The sequence below is a fragment of the Gopherus flavomarginatus genome, chromosome 6, assembly GCF_025201925.1.
Source record: "Gopherus flavomarginatus isolate rGopFla2 chromosome 6, rGopFla2.mat.asm, whole genome shotgun sequence".
Classification (NCBI taxonomy): Eukaryota; Metazoa; Chordata; order Testudines; family Testudinidae; genus Gopherus; species Gopherus flavomarginatus.
Window position 1 is genome coordinate 23,426,634 of NC_066622.1, and position 20,671 is coordinate 23,447,304.

Below are 20,671 nucleotides of genomic sequence, written 5' to 3' on the forward strand. Positions count from 1 at the left end.
GCTTACAGCCTCATTTGCCTCTGGCAACTGGAGGGGAGTGAGGGCTGCTTGTTTCTAATGAATGGAAATAACTAGATTTATTTTCCGAGACAGTGGCTGTGTCAAAATGGCAAAGGGCACAAGCATTCGCTTGCTCTAGAGATCCCCCGAAGCATGCAGCCCTGTCTCGTTCATGGGCTGCCTCTGATGGAGCCTGATTGTTTTGCTGGAACTGACCGGTAAAGAACTCTCTGTGCAGGTATGGGAGAGGCATGGGGTCCCTTGCCTAGGGCTCAGTTGGCCCATTGATTTTGCACTGGTCTGGAAGAGGGTGTAAGTAACCATCAGTGAAAGAGTGATAACTTGAAGAAAACACTTCTTAAAAATCTATACTTTGGTCCCACTAACATTTCCCTTTTAGCTATACTTCCCTTTTCTAGAAATAATGCTCTAAATACTTCTGATAGAGGTAGCAAAACAAACCTTTTATCTTCCAGCTGTCTTGCAATTTCCTTCATTAACGTTTTATAATGTTTTGTATTAGCTATGTACATAGAACAGTAATTTTCCCATACAAAGTGTTTGTGTAAGCAGCTGACTTCTGATCTGGCTCTGAGCAATATACATACTCTGTATATACATAAGCATATCCCCTTTATGGGGTTTGGCATTATTCATAACCAAAATTAGATTCCCTCGACCTTGGATATGGCTGTTTTTGGAGTGTCCCTGGAATTTCCTCTAACTCACTTTGCTGTGCAGAGCTATATTCTATACATGTTTTGTATTCTGGCTGTACCTAACAAGATGCACCTGTCACTCTAACTTTACAATAAGTACCCTGCATCTTTATGTAGGATGACTCAGCAAAAGAACTTTGCATTCCTATGCAGGGTCCTAAAATGTAACTATCTTGTTATATTTAAAATACTAGAAAAATGGGAAGACTTTATAATTAAATTACTATGATGTTCTGTATATTTAAAATACCAAACACTAGAGAAATTTGTAATATTTTAAATAGTATGATGATGTGCAGGGACATTACCTTGTAAATAAAGGGATAGCTCCAGTTCAGCTTTCCCCTCCCCTTTTACAAGTAATGCAATGGGGTCCAGGTGAAGGTGGTTGGAGCTCAGTGGGGATATGGGGGAGGATCTGGATGTAGGGAGAGATAGAGTTCTGCATGGGCATCTGGGTGTGGGGGGTTCAGTGTAGGGGTCCAGATGCTAGGGGAGTGGGGCTTAGTGAGGTGGGGGATCCGAGGTGCAGCTGGTTGGGGCTTGGTGGGCTGGGGATCTGGGTGACTTATCAGGGTGATCCAGGTGCAGAGAGAATGGGGCTTGTTGGGAGCGGGGCATTCTGGGTACAGGGGGGTGAGGTTCGGCAGGAGGATCTGGGTCTGGATGGATGGGGGAGCAGCTTCCTGTACAGTGATCCCTCTCCCTGCAGCTGAGGAGCGATTGGGGTGGGGGAGAGTTTGCAGAGCTTCCTGCAGCCTGGGGAGAAATCTGGGGGTGAGTCTGACCCAGCCCTGGATCCTGTTCAGGGGAAAAGGCAGTCCCATCCTCCCCAGCCCAGCCAGACTAGCAGCTGAGTTTGGCACAGGGTAGGAGCCACCAGCTAGGTCTTCCCCAGTCCTGCCCCCTGCCCTACAGTGATTTACTTCTCTGCCAACTGCCCTGGGCACCCAAAACATACTGCTGGAGAGGGTCGCATAACCACTCTTGTGGCTTCCCCCTGCTTCTCCCTCAGAAAATCATTTTTCTGCGAGGAAGCAATGAAATCTGTGGGGGACATAAATTCTGCACATGGGCAGTGGCGCAGAATTCCCCCAGGAGTAAAATGATGTTAGCTGGTATAGTCCTGTTTCAAGCATCTTGCAGTTCTGGGAAAACAATCATCAAGTTCTCTAAGAGTTTTACAGACAATGACATAACTAACAGGAAGTCAAGGCTATGGGTAAAATATTATCAGTGGAGAAACCAGAAAGAACCAGTGAGTGAACCATATATCAATTTTTAGCTTGTATTAAAATCTGCCCAATCAACATATAAAACCTGACGTCCTTTCTGAAACTGCAGGGGATAGTTTGAGTAATCTATTTTATCACACCTGACAATCACTTATTTCTCTGTGGTAGTACACAAACATTTTTTGGGGAAAATCACCATTAATTTTTTAATATGGAGCCAGAGGGTGGATAGCAATATTCTATTTCTGTAGAATCTTGAAGCTCTTTAAACAATAATTAAGGTTCTCCACACGCCTGTGAGATAGGCATTATTATCTCTCTTTTGTATGTGGACACACAGAGAGGTTAAATGGTTTGCCTAAGGCAATAGTGAGTCAATGGCAGATCTGAGAATAGAACACAGGAGTATTGGTTGCTATGCCCTACTGTGTTCAGTGGATAAAACTCCATCCTACACTGAGGATTGAATTTCAATGACTACCTATAGAGAGTACATTAATTAAATTAAAGTCATCTTGGTTTTTGCCATATGCAGTGAAATTTAGGTCAAGTGACCACCCCAATTTTTTGCTTGGTGTAGCTAACTCTTCCACCTCTCACTCATCTGAATAGACCTATGATTTCAACAGGATTACTCTCATCCACAAGATGAGAAGGGATTGGCCTATCTTATTTCATTTTGTGTTGTCTTTGTTTTGAGTATTGCACTGTACTTATTCTTTTTAAAATGGAGACAATGTATATGAGGGGGAAAAACCCCAACCAAAGAGTCACAGCTCGTCAGACCACACAGGATTAATTGTATGTTCCCCGGAAAGGGCAGAGGAGAAGTGGTACTACAGTAAAGTCTTATGGCTGAATTTAAACAGCTTATGGGATCTGTTGTAATTGATGTCTGATGTGAATGAGCATGTGTTGTTATGATACATCAACATGAGAAATACTGAGCTTGAACTTAACACGATTTTCTTGACCTTGGCTGGCCAAGGCATTTATTTTAGGAGAAAGTGAGGGAGGTTAAATTCACTCTAGATGTTAAGCATGAGTCATTCATCTCTTTCCTCTATATCAGTGGTGTTTTTTAGCAGAATTTGAGACGGTTTTGAGACCTTGCGGTCCCTTTCACATTATAAACACTTTGAGCATAATCCAATATTTCACTAACCATTTAACCAGAAAAATAATACCTGCCATTCACATAGTCTGAATTGTTATTCCCCAGGTTTAAGAAACTAATTTCACTTCAGTTTCTCTTCTGCCCTCCACCCGCAGCCCTCCTATAGGTCTCCTCTTTGGTACAGACGTCATGTGATACTTGAGGTGGGAGCTGGAGACTTCAGAGCTGTTTTCTTAGGCTAAATGTTTGAGGTTACAGGACCTGGCCTAGTTTCACATAAGTTTTCAAATTTCAGTGGGACATGCCAAATCCTGAAACTGTCAAATAGTGTATTATTTTTGGAAAGAAAGAATGTGTGTGTGTTTGTGTATGTGTGTGAGAGAGGAGAATGACCTTAAAATTTTTAGCCCTTACCAAAAGTCTGACTTCCTGCTCTCTCTCCCATGGGTTTTGGAAAACTTTAGCAAACAAAGTGAACACTTTTGAAGCAAGAATTCAGCATAGAAAAGGGGATATTATATTGAGGGGGGCAAAAATGAGTTTATGCCATCGTTTGTTTCTTTATATTGTGTAGAAAAGCCTGGAAGTTTATTTTCTTACCTTAGAAATATCAGAAATATGAAGTCTTGTGTACCATATTGCTAGAGGTCTCTTTTGGAGAGAATTGGATTGGGAGTTTCCTGAACCCTTCATCAAAGGAGGCTGTTGAATCTTTAACACAGGTATCTTTTCTTATTCTTTCTAAGGGATTTGAGGTAGTAAAACCAAATGCGGGGGGGAGAGACATTTTTTAAAATAATCTTTATAAAAATCATTCTGTCCTCAATTCACCAGGTTTCACATCCTTGGTATCTGTGACATCATAAATGTACTAGTTTTCTAGGAAAAACAGATTTTATTTTAGACCCTCATCCTGCAAACGGATCTACCTCTTTGAGGCACTTTATGGTCAAAGGCCCCAATTCTGCAAACTGTTTGAGGCAGGGACCTCATGCAATGTATAAGTATTGTGAGGCATTCAGCATAACTCTGAGCATTGTAGCATAATATCCTGATAACTTAAATTTCTTATGTAAAAACAAATGGAAGAAAACAGTGCTCCCCTAACCAGGGCCAGCTCTAGACACCAGAGCTCAAAGCATGTGCTTGGGGCAGCACTGTCCAAGGGGTGGCGCTCCAGCTCTTTTTTTTTTTTTTTTTTTTTTTTTTTTTTTTTTTTTTTTTTTGCTTGGGGCTCAAAAAGCTGGGAGCTGGCTCTGAGCAGAGCTGAGCTGTGGCAGTGGGGGGCGCGGGGAGGGCCGCAGGAAGTAACTGGGGGGGCAGAGGAACCGCTCCCCCCCCCCAGCTCACCTCTGCTCTACTGCTGCCTGCTCCCCCGAGCGCACCGCCACCCTGCTTCTTCCCCCTTCCTCCCAGGCTTGCTGCAAAACAGCTGATTCGCAGGGCAAGCCTGGGAGGGAGGGATAGGAGGGGAAATGCAGCGCTCCTGGGGGAGGAGGCGGGGCCGGGGATTTGGGGAAGAGGTTGGAATAGGGTGGGGAAGGGGCAGAGTTGGGGCGGCCCTACCCCAAACAAACAAACAAACCAAACCAAACCCTTGGAAAGTTTCAAGCCTTGTTTATACAGCTCAAGGAAACAAAAGGGAGCACAAATCCATGTTTTTTCCTTTGCAGGTCATCTTTAAGATTATAAAAGTTGAAGAATTAACAGAAATGCATTTTTCTTGCATAATAAGTAAATTAAAATTGTAAATCCACAGTAGTCTTATCATTATACTAAAATGAATTATACAGTATGTTTATAATATGAATGGTGTGTAATGTGATCTAGTAGTACATTTATGTGAATTATACAGCCATATTCTTGTATCCTTATGGGAACAGATATACATTTGCAGTTAATTGTGTGTGTGTGAATGTATGTATTGATTGGTTGAGGAGTTCAGGGTAGTAAAGTGTATGTGAGCTCTGAAGAATGATGATTTGACATAAAACAATTCAAAGCTTGGGCACTTGGTTAGAAATGTGACATATTATGCCTAATCCAGCTCCCTTGTCAAAACTCTCATTGATGGCAGGGGGAGCCAGAACCATTCCTTTGAGTATACTGAATAACCAGGCTAACTGTCTTTATTTTCTCTAGCGAGGCGATGGCCTCTCATAAATTGAATAGGGCACTGAGACCGTCTTCTATTCCTGACTCTGCCACTGAATCATTGTATGACCATGGCAAGTCACTTAAATTCTTTGTGCCCATAAAATAGAGATGATTTTTACCTAATTTTGTAAAGCATCATAAGATCTTTGGATGAAAGGAAATATGTAAGATTAAAAATATGAGGCAACGTGCTCTGGAAGAATATGCATACAGTTGTGAGTCAAAATTCTAAATCCAAATCTCAGCCTTGCCGTATATGACCTTGGGCAAGTCACTTCACATATTTTCCTCAGTTTTCCAATCTGTAATACGGGCATAATGCTGTTGTAAGACTTAATTAATCAGTTAATGTTTTACATCACTTTGAACATATAAAGCACTATTAATTGCTAAGTATTATTATTAACAATGTGTATTATTGTATAAGGAAGTTTAAATGTAACTGATATTGCTTGTCTTGGAAAAAATGTGCAGAATATTGGAAAAATCCCTTAACACGCAGGTAATAGCAGTATATCATGTAAAGCCAATTTACTTAGAAACTTATGAGATGAGATGTCTTTGACATATAGTCCTACAGTTGACTGATTTATTCAATTTGTTGCCATCTTCCATCATTTCAAAACGTTAACATACTTCTAACTTTCAGTCATTACATGATTCAGATACACTGTCATCTGGAAATACACTTGTGGATCTTTTTTTATGTTAAACATGCTGGTACCAACATGCCTTCTGTAACTCCTCTGAAGCCAAAGGACGTTTTGACAGTTCTCAGGATATCCAGTTCTGTGAGTCAGCGTGTTATCCCTTGTCTCCAGTGAGAGGGAGTTTTTGAGTGGTAGCTGGATGTCAGCTTCGTAACACCACCACCTGTTCAGCCATCCAGTCGCTCTTCTGTGGGTTGTGCAAGCCCTAACTTGGCCTTGCAGGTTAATAAGAGGTGCATCCCAATCCCCAACTCCCTTTGAATCGTTCTCCTGTGATATCCAGCCCCTGACAATGGCTGTTCACAGAGATTCCAGATCCTCTTCACCCAACACTGCAGTGTACCCCAGTTTTTCCTTAAACCATTGCTCCCATAAACCACAAAGCATTTATGAGCACATCTAATAGAACAAAAGAGAAAATAAAGATTTAACTAGGCATGAGAGAAAGTGGTGGAAACAACTGCTTATAAAGCATGCGTGTGGGTCCGCACTTATCAAGTTACCTTTCTGATATACTAAGATAGGCTTTCTCCCTCAATTCAGTCTGTTGCGAAGATGACTGATTTTACAAGAACCAGGATCCACACATTCATGAAAGCTCCTTGCTCCTAATGGGGTTTCTCAGTGAATGGATACAGAATACCTTTCGCTACATTCTTAGGGTACGTCTACACTATTCACCAGATCAGTGGATAGCGATTGATCTATCAGGGATCGATTTATTGCGTGTAGTGTACATGCGATAAATCGATCCCCGATCACTCAACCGTCGACTACTGAACTCCAGCTTGGCGAGAGGCGGAAGCAAAGTCAATGGGGGAGTGGTGGCTGTCAATCTCGCGCTGCGAGGACGCGAAGTAAGTGATCATAAGTTGATCTAAGATACATCGACTTCAGCTACACTATTCTCGTAGCTGAAGTTGTGTATCTGAGGGTACGTCTATACTACAGGATTATTCCGATTTTACATAAACCGGTTTTGTAAAACAGATTGTATAAAGTCGAGTGCATGTGGCCACACAAAGCACAATAATTTGGCGGTGTGCGTCCATGTACCGAGGCTAGCATCGATTTCTGGAGCGTTGCACTGTGGGTAGCTATCCTGTAGCTATCCCATAGTTCCTGCAGTCTCCTCCACCCATTGGAATTCTGGGTTGAGATACTAAAGCATGATGGTGCAAAAACAGTGTTGCGGGTGATTCTGGGTAAATGTCGTCACTCATTCCTTCCTCCGTGAAAGCAACGGCAGACAATCATTTCATGCCCTTTTTCCCTGGATTGACGTGGCAGACGCCATAGCATGGCAATCATGGAGCCTGTTTTGCCTTTTGTCACTGTCACCGTATGTGCACTGGATGCTGCTGACAGAGGCGGTACTGCAGTGCTACACAGCAGCATTCATTTGCCTTTGCAAGGTAGCAGAGACGGTTACCAGTCATTCTGTACCGTCTGCTGTGCCGTTGTAAATTGGCCATGAGATGACGGTTATCAGTCATTCTGTACCGTCTGCTGCTGTCATGGGTGCTCCTGGCTGGCCTTCGCTTAGGTCGGCCGGGGGGGCAAAGACAAAAATGGGAATGACGCCCTGGGTCATTTCCCTCCTTTATGTTTTATCTAAAAATAGAGTCAGTCCTGCCTAGAATATGGGGCAAGTGTACTAGAGAGCCAGTGTATCTGAGAACCAGAGAGCACAGCTGCTCCATGTCAGATCCCGCAGAAATGATGAGCTGCATGCCATTCTAGGGGGTGCCCCTGCAACAACCCCACCTGTTGCTTCCCTTCTCCCCCAACCTTCCTGGGCTACCGTGGCAGTGTCTCCCCATTTGTGTGATGAAGTAATAAAGAATGCAGGAATAAGAAACACTGACTTTTTAGTGAGATAAAATGAGGGGGAGGCAGCCAGGCAGGACATTAAACGGTGGGGGGGGGGGGGAGAGGAGCCCAGCCTCCCACTGCTATGATAGTCCAGGCAGTACAGAATCTTTTCTTTAGACATGAAAGCAGAGGGCTGATGGAGCTCAGCCCCCAGTTGCTATGATGAGGACGGTTACCAGCTGTTCTGTACCATCTGCCGGGAATAACCGGGAGTCATTCCTACTTTTACCCAGGCGCCCCTGGCCGACCTCACCTGAGGCCAGCCAGGAGCACTCATGGGATGATGACGAGGACAGCTATCATTCCTTTTGTACTGTACCGTCTGCCACCGGGGAGGGGAGAGGATGCTGCTGTTCAGTGCCGCAGCACCGCATCTACCAGCAGCATGCAGTAGACATAGGGTGACTTTGAAAAAAGTCAAGAAACGATTTTTTCCCTTTTCTTTCATGGGGAGGGGAGGGGGAGTAAATTGAAGAGATATACCCTGAACCACCCCGGACAATGTGTTTGACCCTACAGGCATTGGGAGCTCAGCCATGAATGCAAATACTTTTCAGAGACTGCGGGGACTGTGGGATAGCTGGAGTCCTCAGTCCCCTCTCCCTCCCTCCATGAGCATCCATTTGATTCTTTGGCTTTCTGTTACGCTTGTCACACAGCACTGTGCTGTGGACTCTGTATCATAGCCTGGAGATTTTTTTCAAATGCTTTGTCATTTCGTCTTCTGTAACGGAGCTCAGATAGAACAGATTTGTCTCCCCACACAGTGATCAGATCCAGTATCTCCCGTACAGTCCATGCTGGAGCTCTTTTTGGATTTGGGACTGCATCACCACCTGTGCTGATCAGAGCTCCACGCTGGGCAAACAGGAAATGCAATTCAAAAGTTTGCGGGGCTTTTCCTGTCTACCTGGCCAGTGCATCCGAGTTCAGATTGCTTTCCAGAGCGCTCACAATGGTGCATTGTGAGATACCGCCCGTAGGCCAATACCGTTAATTTGTGGCCACACTAACCCTAATCTGACATCACAATACTGATTTCAGCGCTACTCCTCTCGTTGGGGAGGAGTACAGAAGCCGGTTTAAAGAGCCCTTTATGTCGATATTAAGGGCCTTGTTGTGTGGATGGGTGCAGGGTTAAATCGGTTTAACACTGCTAAATTTGGTTTAAACGCGTGGTGTAGACCAGGCCACAGATATATCCCCTGCTCCCTCCCCCCCACCCCCGTGTTGACCAGGCCTTATACTGAAACAATCTTTTGTCTTTATTCATAGCCAGGGCGATCTCCTGCCTTCTATAACGTTCCTTTTCATCTCCAAGGCGTTGTGAGTGTTTGCAATTCTTTGATGGTTTTCCATTGACCGTTCTGGGTTGTGGCAAGAGTAGACAATAGAACCTCACATTACCTCACCGCTGACTAGGGAGGGGTGACAACTCCTTGCTCCAATGGGTCATCCCTGAGTAGGGTGACCAGATGTCCCGATTTTATAAGGACAGTCCCGATATTTGGGGCTTTTTCTTATATAGACTCCTATTACCCCCCACCCTCATCCCGATTTTTCACACTTGCTGTCTGGTCACCCTATCCCTGAGACATACTAAGTCTTGGTGGCTAATTTCTGCTCCAAGTCCTTAAAGCATACTTTCAGTATAAATCCAGTATTCCTTAAATATTACCCATATACACATCTTGCAATGATTGAGTCTTGATGAGTTGTGAGCTTTCCGTAGATTCCTTACATGTTACTCTTTATGAATAAATATTCTGTATGAGGTGTTTGGTGTAGTGTGTTTGTTAGGGCTGAGGTGAGAAATGTTTGAAAAGAAGAACAGAGGACCCCTTGCCAAGGGGTATCTCTATCATGGACAAGGGATAAATTTGTCTCTTCTCTTTGACATGCTCTATTTTGGATGTTTATCCAACCCTTTTCCTTCCTGCGGGAAGTTTATTTTCTCTTGTGAAGCGTTGTATGGACAACTTCTCATGACTGCTTACAGGTATGTTTCTAATCAGTTAAGTAAAATACATTCTATATACATTATTTTCAATTAGGAACCTTTGTAAAAATCCAGAAATTAGTAATCCAGAATAAAAGGAGTCTGGTGAGATTGATTTGCTCAAAAATTGACCTTTTTTTTAAACATGGATTTTTTTTTCCAAAACAAATCTATCCATATTTATTCTAAAAAATCCCAACCAGCATTAAATGTCATCAGCCTGAGGATCTTAGATACATCACAGTGAGATGTTCCTTAAAAATAGTTTAGATAGCAAACCAAAGTGTGCAGCTTAGTACCCATCAACAGTCCTGTAGTAACAAATGAGCATGGTGCACAATGAAATAAAATTTAAATGATGAAAGAATTTCAGCACCTAAGGGATTACTACAAATAATTCCCTGGAGGATTGCTAGCTGATATGTTTAACTTCCCTTCTGTACCTTAGCAATGAGTTTCTCTGATGGGTCTTGGTGCACTAGCATGACTCACTTCCCATTCAGTTTTATACATTCTAAAACACTATAGTAGAGCTTGCTCCAAACTTTATGAATGCAACTCAGTCACCATGGCAGGTTAAAGCATGAACAATTGAGTGGGCAGGTAGTGGTACTATCTACTACAGAGAGAAACTGAATAAACTCGTACAGTTGCTTGTTATTAATAAGCATTTATATAATGATAGTGTCAAAGAGTCCAGCAGTGTGCTTGGTGCTGTAAAAACATGAAAAGACGATTCCTGCCCTGGAGGGCTAATAAGTCAAGAGACAAATATGAAAAGTTGATGATGGGGATTTAACATACCAAAAAAATGAATGTAGTGACTATGGATGAGTCCTGGCCCTTTTACTCTTTTTTTTTTTTTAAATCAAAGATGCATGTTTACACCAATAACCATAAGTCTGATTATGTTCATTGTGGGCACCCTCCTAACATCCCTTCAGATTTGTACTATGCTGTGTGTATGCTGCTGTATGTATAGTGTGGATCTGTGTATATAGCAGCGGGTATTGTGTGCAATTTATACTGTGTGTTTACATGTAGTGGGTATGTATTTTGCACAGCTACGGAATAGGTGCTGTAGGTGTAGTACTTACAGTATATCTGAGGTTCCCCATGAGTTCTTCTGGGAGTTGTTTGGTTTTGATTGCAAACTCTGTGAGGCAGCAGCCAGGTTTTCTGGGTCTGGTACAGAACACAGCCCACTGTTAGCTTTAGCAAAGAACAAGCACTGGGCCCCCTCTGCGCGACATGTCCTCAACCACCCCCAGGCCTTGTTACATGACTAATGTGGGTGACACCCCACCCGCCCGGCTACTGGACGTTCCCTTTCTCCCCAGAGAGGGCGGAACGCGGAGATAGCCCGGAACGGTCGCCGCGGAATCCGTGTTGCCGCGGGGGCGCTATTGGGAGCGGGACCGGGGGTGTGCGAAGGGAACAGTGTAGCCATGGCCGGTTCCGCTGCTGTCGCTGCCCCGGGGCCCAGCGCCCCCAGGAGGCTGAATGTGAACGTGGGGGTCCTGGGGCACATCGACAGCGGCAAGACGGCGCTGGCCCGGGCGCTCAGCACCACCGGTTCCACCGCCGCCTTCGACCGGGCCCCGCAGAGCCGAGCTCGGGGCATCACCCTGGACCTGGGCTTCTCCTGCCTCCGCACCCCGCTGCCGCCGCACCTGGGCCCCGGCCCCGGCGAGCTCCAGCTCACCCTGGTGGACTGTCCGGGACACGCCTCCCTCATCCGGACCATCATTGGCGGTAAGGGGCGGGGGGGCGACAGGTCCCTGAGAGAGATTGTGACTCTGGAGGGGCGTGGGCTTCTCCCCCGCCCATGTCAGGGGAAATGCTTTCAAGGGAGAAGTGAATCGGGGGGTGTTTGGGGGTCTCAACTCCACTGGGTGCATGTGGGTAACATTTCCGAGGATGCAGAGAGCGGGCGGGGTGGGGGAGTTTGAAATGTAAAGAAGGAAAGTTTGTCTTGTGTGCGGTGGGAGGGTTGAAGAGCTGGAAGTTGCCCCCTGCCAGGGGAGGAAAGGGTTAAAACTATCTATACAGTTGCCAAATCCTTCTAGTGGAGACATGATTTATACAGTACCAGCAAAATAACCTTTTTGTTGTTATACCTTTCTGTACTAGGGCTTTTGCCAGTATAACAATGTCATGAAAAGTTACACCCCCAATCAACGTTACTGTGCTAGCAAAAGTGTAGCCCTGCTCTGTGTGGAGTCAAGAGAGCTTATTCCTGTAGTGGAAAAGGAATAAGCTATGCTAAAGATGGCCTCACGCTGATATAACTACATCCACACCAGGGCTCATATTGATATAACTTTCAGCAAAAATTCACACCTGTCAACAAAATATTTTTATCGATAAAAAACTGTATGTGAACCAGTCAGTTTTGCATATACTAATACATGTGTTTTTTAAACATTTCTTTATTGGAGAGGATGTGACAATATTAATGGACATAGTTACAATTTCTCTCTCAAATTTCTTGAACTCTCTCTCATTTAAATTGTCAGAGGTTGGCAGTGCTGCTGCTGAAGTGTTCGTATATACGCTTTCTAGAAATTTAGATGCAAAACTCCTACCTGGATTGAGATGTTCGTAACATTTGTCAGACTATAGCATTAGAAGTACTGTGTACATTTCAGTTCTTTTAAAATGTTTTCCTTGAAAGCAAATTTGAGGTAAGGGAGACTTCGACTTATTCCAGCAGCCCATTTTTAAATACATTCACATTTGGAGGGGGGAGGCAGGGAGGAAATCTTCCACCCTATGAACAGGTCTTAAATCATGTTTAGAGCATGTATAAAGATTTTTTCCTGCTGTAAAATGGCATTGAGGCCTTCACCAGCAAATTATGCTTGAGCCTAAGAATTTCTGTTAATTTTCATAGATCCTTACATAGTTTTAAAATTAAAAACTAAATGTGTCTGCATTATTGAAAACAGGTAGTGGTGTCAGCAGTCATTATGATAACTTCTTCTAACCCAATCTTTTATATTATTTGGGGGACAGGCTTTAGGATGGAGACTTGAAGATGGTCAGAAAAGTGGTGGAAGGGGAACTTAGTCTGAGGACGATGGAATTTTGACTTCAGCTCAGTGTGTGTACTCTGAAGTGAAGGAATTTGAGATCACTGCATCTTCTAACCCTTGTAGAACTTCAGGTTTTCTTCAGTGTGCTTTTATGTCATTGATCTGGAAGTTTGTGGTTTAAATTGCTCAAAGGTCCATTGTTGTAAACCCAAACACTTATTAGTAAGTGCTGGAGAGAAGTTCTTTTGAGATTTAGATTAGTATTAGGTTTATTTTTGCATGTATTATTTAAGTGTTTCCATATTTTTCTTGTATATAGTTGTTCCTTTAATATTTGTAAATATTGGTGTATATAAATCTCTTGTTTCATGTTACCTAGATATGTAGCTTAAGTTGATGCTCCTTGAGACGCAAAACTTTTAAAAGAAATTGGCACAGGAAAGAAATATTCTACCCTGAGGAATCATACAGTTATGTGGCATGGTGATGCTAGCATATGAAAAAAAGACCCCCCCAAAAACAAATATACACACTTTAAAAAAGTGATTTAATTGCTCATGAAAGGTGCCAGCCCTGAAGACTGCTATTCTATGGATATAAGGTACAACATGAGCGGCCACAGTGATAGCTTATCTCACCGTGATCCAGTCAATGATTCTTATTGCTAACCTATAGGGACCTTTTTTAGAGGGGAGATTAGTACATTTCACAAGTACTCCTGGGTTCTTTCTGTCCTTACTCTCTTTTCAAATTGCCAGACAGAGAACCAGTTAGTGGGGCAGTTTTACGATGTCGTCACCTGTTTCCTGGGAGCTGGAATGGGAACCTTCTAACTGATTTCATAGAGTCCACTGGAAAAACACTTTTTTGATAGATCTGCTACTTGCAAATGGTGCCAGTGATGCACACAACCATAATACCTACTTGTATGTGTATCATCCTGGATAGATTAATAGAAATTATGTATTGCTTGAGTTCATCACCAGTAAAATCCTCTGCAGTTCAGTTCATCTGTTTTGTTACTCTGCAGTTACAGGAAGAGGGCGACTATTAGCTGCATTTAGTCCACAGTTGTGCTTTGTTTCACAGCAAAGGTGACTGATAATTTACAGAAGTACTGATTATTGACTTTATAGGGATCTAAGTTTGTTCCTGTGAGCAGGACAGTTCTTGTTAAGGTCTCTGTGTAGAAACTTTCATTTAAGCTTTGCTCTCTGTGGGGAAACTACTAAGATCTGAGATAACCAAACTTTCTCTGGAACTATTATCTCACGAGGAATACTTAAGAGGTCACTAGAAGAAAATAGTTTTCATAATCTGTGCAGTGTTTAAAAATCACACTCCCTTACCTATTAATTGATAGCTTAGAGTTATCATTTTTCTTTTCTATTGGTTTTTAAAAGAAACTGTGATTGTTTGCTCCCGACTGTCAATATTGGCCAAATATAACAATTACAATTTTTGTAATCTGACCTGTGCTAGTGGGCCTGTGCATAGCCCTAGTGGATCAGGGCCCAAATAACATCTGATTTATTCAGTAATTAATGTTTAAAATGGTTCAGTCCATAGGTACCAGTATTGCCAATTCTAGCTGTTCAGAAAGCAGGCCACCAAATCCTCAGATTTAAAAAAAATAAATAAATACATTTTTGATTGTTTTTATCTGCCTTCTCTTTTTTGTGCCTTTAGTGTTCAATCTTTCAATCTTTTCCCTGCAACTATGGAGCATAGTGACTTTCTTATTTTTTTTTAAATTAAAGCTGAGATTCTCTTGTAAGTGTGGAACTCCAGGCTTTAAGTAAAACATTGACTATTGTGAGACGTGTTATAAAATTATGATAGTTGGAAACACTAAGGTACTTTTGTGCGAGTGCTTTATAAAACATCATATACTTTAAAAATTGACCTCACTGTAGGATTAGGTAGGAGGAGAAAAGACCAGTTTAAATGCAAATATCTTTAAATACCTCAGACATAGGACAGATGAATAGATATAGATATTGTTATACCCATTCTACAGACAATAATCTCACAAAGAGATTGTGAAGCTTAATGTTTGTAAACTACTTAGAGATTCCTAGGTGAAAGATGTTATATAGGCCCAAAGTATTATTTGTTTTATTATTTAATATATTCTGTTTGAAAGTTTTCTCTGGGTGGCAGCTGCTCTTTAAAGGGCTGATTGAAACAACACGACATGATTTTAAAGGATGAATCTCGCTAATTATTTGAAAGAGGGCTTTCATAGCTGAATCCTGTATTCTTGCCTATTCCTCCTGTTATGCAGGGCGTCGTTGACCTTGCAAATACTTTTCATGACGACATAAAAGAAACGTCATTGGAGATGAAACCTTGGTTTAAATGAATGCAGAATATTTGAGCAGTAACCAAATAAAAAGAGAAATGGAAGATGGAAGTCATAATTCATTCTGTGCGGTTGCATCTTTCTTTTTATAGAGCTTGCCCTTGAGAGCAAAACATATTGAGTTTTAAATCAAAGAATATTTTACCTACATGCTAGGAATAGAAAATGTTAGTTCCAGCTATGATGCATTTTTCAGGTTTTAGTTGGAAGGTTATAGTCAAGGTTGGATTGAAATGGTAAATACAACTTTTTCCAGTTAGACTTCTTAATTACTTTTTAGATCTTAATTTTACTTATGCCTCAACAATATTAGTTCGTTCTCAGACCATAGACCCCAGCAGTGAAGTGTTAAGGCATTCTGAGTAACTGCATGCTGAGGAGTATACCATGGATTTCACTTACAGGTAGTTTAATTATTTTCCTGTACAGTGTTGCTGCAATGGTTATAACTTATCTTCCAGTGCCCACTTGTATGCTAGGTGCCTCACATTATAAATAAGAAATAATCTCTGCACTGAAAAAAAATTACTGTCTAATTTAGACAATGGTGGAACTAAAAGGCAACAAATACAATAGTTTGAGGATGTTGGGTGAGTTACAGCAATATGGTCATGATACTACTCTGAAAACATATGCACTGGATTCAATCTGTATTAAAATGCACAGTTTAAATATATATTTTAAAAATGTCTTTGACATGCTTCTTGTGGGTGTCATGATAAAAGTGGAACTTCACATCTATATTGCAACACACAGTTATATATGATAGAGATGAGAGACAAGTGATATGCTTGTCAGGGCTCCCCTATGGGCAGTAAAGTCTCAGACTGCCTTTCGGTTGTTGAGCACAGAACGGCTGCTGCAATTATTTCCTCAGTCATTGTACAAGCACTACTTAGCCTTTACTTTTGAAAATAGTACATGAACATGGTTAAAACTGATTTTTGCATACAATAAGACTGATTTGTATAGTTCCCCTTTCTTTTCTGTAGTGGGAAGGTTGCTTGTCATATAACCAAGGCCACCACTGCTGTATGGCCATTTAGTTGTAAAGATGCTTGATAATGGTCTCTTTATTATTCATGTAGCATTGGAAAAGCTATAGGGTAATTTGCAACAGATGAAGGTTACTAAACAAAGAATCAAAGCCCTGAAGAACTCAGTCTTAAGGTGCATTCTTTAGCTTGTATCACAAACAGCAAAAAGCTCGTCACAAAATTACATGACTAAAATTCCATCTCACATAGGTAATCGAGCAACTCCCTGCCATTTTACACATTGTATGTTTCTCTCTACAATTGCAGCATCTATTTCCTTGCCAGGTTCACACATAGCAAAAGGGCCCTGTGACTGGAGTGAGAGGGCAATTCCAGGAGTAATTCACTCTCTCCTTGACCAGCTCATGCTTGTTTTCAATACTGAGGTCATGCCACTTGACAGACATGTAGTGGTGGGGTACAGAGTGTTTTTTGAATCTTGATAGACAAGTTTAGGCCATTGAGGGATTTTACTCAATGTGGGCGAGTCTGTGTAATGCTGCTGCTTGTCTTGTGGTTTTGTTTTGGTATTGACAATGAGCTTTATAGATTTTCATGAAGCTGTCATTATCTTCCTCAAAGGAGTGGGGCTCATACATGTGTGTGTTGTACTCTAAAAGGCCTATACATCCAGTAGGATGCTGAATGGTTTTTCGAATGAGTTCAGCAGTAGGGGAAACCTGCAGAGAGGTTATGGAAGTTAATCTTCCAGAAGAAATTCAATCCCCATATTTCATTTTAAGACCACTTTGCGTAGCAAAGTAGTTTAACCAGTAGCAGATTTCTTACTTGCTGTTGGTTAATTTCATGCCCTACAAAGGGTCAGCACACTAATACAGAAGAACATGATTACGTCACCCTAGCTGCCCTTCAACCTTGCATGCATACAGTGAGGAATAGTGAATTGTTTATTTTAGGTAAGTAGTTTTCAGATGCCCTTTATCTGCTTGATTTTGAACCAACTGAGATGACTTCTCAAAGAACATTTAAAAAATAGATTTTGTTGTTTTTTCCCCTCTGAAGTTCAAAGGACAGAGTAGTCTTATAGGGTTTTAATTGGAAAGTTACTGCTTGACCCTGGTTGTCTAAACCTGCAGGGGAAATTTTGACAAACTTGTTTCATAATCCTTATGCCTGTCTGAACCTTTGACCTGTTTACTTCATAACCAGAGCTTCATTGTCACCATTTGTCCCAGCAGTTCCTTTCAAAGAAGGCTGGTTGCAAGTGTCTGTTTCCACTTTGCTGCTGTGTTCTCTTAAGGAAGGGTATTAATTCATACCTGATACATTGAAGGGGCCAGGACTTTTGAACTCGTGCAAGAGCTTGGGGAGGGGGAAATGAGCATAGCAAAAGCATGTCTTGCAGATGCAAATGACTACAATGAAAACAGTCTAGGGAGATCAAGGGAAACATGGGCATAATACCAAGGTTCAGATTTGGTCAGCTAGAGATTATTTGTAAGATTAATACAGCAGTACTTTTGTTGTTGTTGTTGTTGTTACAAAATGTTTGTTTTGGTTAGTTTGTTGTAAGATATAGTTAATATCTATGCACATAAGCTTATAGGGCCCATCAACCTTGCAAAATTGCAATGAAAATGTGCTGACTTTTTAGTACAAAACCTGCTTGCTCATCTTTGATGATAAAATTGACACCTATTTTACTGCAAATTAGTGGACAAGTAGAATTTTGCAAGACTGCTATCATCAGAGATTTGATCTCTGGTCCTACTGTTCTTACCATATGGGCTGCAAAGATAGCAAAAGATGCTCAGTCCCTATGGGGATGAGGACCAAGAAAGGAAGGCGAACCGTTGCTGCTCTACAGCATCCACTTTAGCAAACTGCTCTTTGGCAGAGTAAGGTGTGGCACTGGATGTATCCTGAAAGAGCCATCCAGTTGTACTTCCTCAAGATGATAGAGGCTGGAACAATTGGCCTTCAGTGGGAGTATTTTAGGAGGGAAAACATTTGGGTTCTTGTACCCCCATCAGGGGAACTAGAGCCTGCTTGGGAGGGAAAGATGTTCCTTTTAAGAATACATATTCAATGTTGTTTTTAACTTTTTTTTTAAAATAATAGTAGTACAAATGTACATATAATAAGTTGTTATAATTACTGAGCAGGTTGTCATAAATCTACTTGCATATGCTGCAATCCATCCACCATATTTTTTAACTCTGCCTATTGGGGAACAGTACTTAATTGTAACTCTCCACTGACTGTTATCGTGAAATTGGATGTTTGAATACTGATACATAAAAGTCCAGTTAGTGAACAGGAAAAGTAGTTCTTTGTAGCTGCCGTAAAAGCTTTCTCTTGTCTAAATGAGTGTTTCTGATTACATTTTCACATACATGTTACAAAGGGTGTTACTCCAGTAGCCTAATGGCAAAGTTCTCCCCAAGCCATGTGAGACACCTAAATTTGAACGTAGGCCTTTTTGCTTCTTGGACTTGCAGAGGTTAAGAATGCTATGGGGGCAGTGTGTTCTTCCTTGGTGAAAAGAGTGCCTTTCATTGCTCAATAGCAACCATTCTGGTCAGTTAAACAACCACTGCTGGTAAACTCTGGGAGGACCCTTGGCCACCCACCAGCTTGAGTTGAGGGTGGTGGTTGTAACGAGCCTAGTGGGTGGTGTGAACGTATAACATGGAGATTAAAAATGGAAGAGCTAGGACTCTGGATGAGGAAGAGGTAATTTATTTTCTGAAGCTGCGTAGTGGTTGGCACTTATGAAATATTCTACTTGTCTGAAAGGATTCAAACATTTCTCTTAGTTGCTAGTACTTTAAGTGTTTTCTAACATGCACACTAAGGTTCTTATATCCAGCATGCTTATAAATGGCTTACATGTGCAATATAGTTGCACTTCTAAAACTGTCTAATAAACAATTTCAACTTTATTTTTTAAACTGAATGCCTTCTCTCTCAAAATTAAAATTCAGAATAAAAAAAAAATTTACAGTAGTCTGCTAGTGCCTAACATTTTGTATGGCAACTTGGAGGAATAACTTTACTGAATTTTTAAATAAAACAAAATGTATGGTTTGTTTGGTTTTTGAGTACAGATATGAATGTATAAAGAAGAGGTAAAGGAGGTTGCTGGTATAAAACATGTTGCTTGCTTTTTTAAAAAGAAACAAAATGCAGCCTTTTCTACTGGACATTATAGTGCACAAGAGGGCAGTGTTTGCTTGCAATGCAGGATCTTTATGATAAATGTATAGGGTCAGCCTAAATGTAGTGACCCCAATAATGAGACAGTGCATAGGGTCCATAGTCACTCAGAACTCAAACATGGCCTAACTCTTCTGCCCCCTCCCTCCAATGTTTCATTCTTCCTTAGATGTCTTTGTAGACATTTTGTTGTCTACAGCCTTGATAGTGTTTGTACTTCTTAAACAGTAAGCAGTTTGCTCTGTTGTCTTGTACATTACGTGGCAGAGACTAAGTAGCATCTGTAACTGAAGCAAAACAACTACTTTTCAATTAAAAGCAGTGTGTTTGTGAGGATTCTTCCCCCGCCCCATAAAAGGTCAAATGTTATGTGTGGTTTTTTACGTTTATGTAAATACTGTCTGACTTAACTTGTAAACTAATTAAAGATGTGGGAACCATGATACTGGGTATTAACATGCACGCACCTGCATTTTTACCTTAAGGTCATATAACAAATAAGCAAAAGCAAGGAAACTGCATGTTGTTACTCCTAAATCCATTCTAAACGCCTCCTGTGTTGCCTAGGAATTGCAACATGAAGGTCGGGGTAATCATGAGGCCTCTCTGTTACATAGGTATAGTGGGAGATTTTAAAAATAGAGCAGTGGCCTTGACATGGAATTTGCCTGGTGTTTTCATTTGTATCATAATTTCAGTGTTTGAACATAATTTTTATTGTGCATTAGTTTCATTTTCATTATAATGTATGTATATAAAATATCTTGGTTTGACTGTATGACCAGTTTTTTGTGTGCACGCAGGTCTTCTGGTCTGAGGTCTTTGTTATCCTGTGCTCTCCACCCACCTTTTTTGTTGTTGTTACTGCTAGTTTATAGACTTGGAGTTTATGGTTTTCCTGCAAGGAGCTACAAATCCAACAAAATCCTAAACTCTGTGCTTTAACTTGGAATAATAGTAGAGAACAAATCCAGAAGATTTTTCCTTATTTTTTATGGGTTTATGGATATAAAGAAGGATAAGACCAGCAACTCTTGATCTTTGGAGTTATACTGTGTAATCACACGCTTTTCTGGGTATAGTTGGAACACTGTCAGAAATATGATTACTTGTGCAATGCTCATTCTATCTATCTATCTATCTAGATGTGTGTGTATGTATGTCAATATACTGCACATTTTGATTCTAAAGTTGTGGTTTTTATTATCATTTAAGTACTTCTCCCTGCATCTTAAATGT

General features: G+C 41.3%; 1 protein-coding gene across 1 annotated transcript in view; it reads left to right on the forward strand.

Moving 5' to 3' along the window:
- EEFSEC (eukaryotic elongation factor, selenocysteine-tRNA specific) overlaps positions 1 to 20,671 on the forward strand; it is a 197,578-nt gene that overhangs the window by 11,550 nt on the left and 165,357 nt on the right. The window contains exon 3 of the mRNA XM_050958545.1: positions 11,153 to 11,567. Coding sequence (XP_050814502.1) covers positions 11,153 to 11,567 — 415 coding nt within the window. The remainder of the gene's footprint in view (positions 1 to 11,152; positions 11,568 to 20,671) is intronic.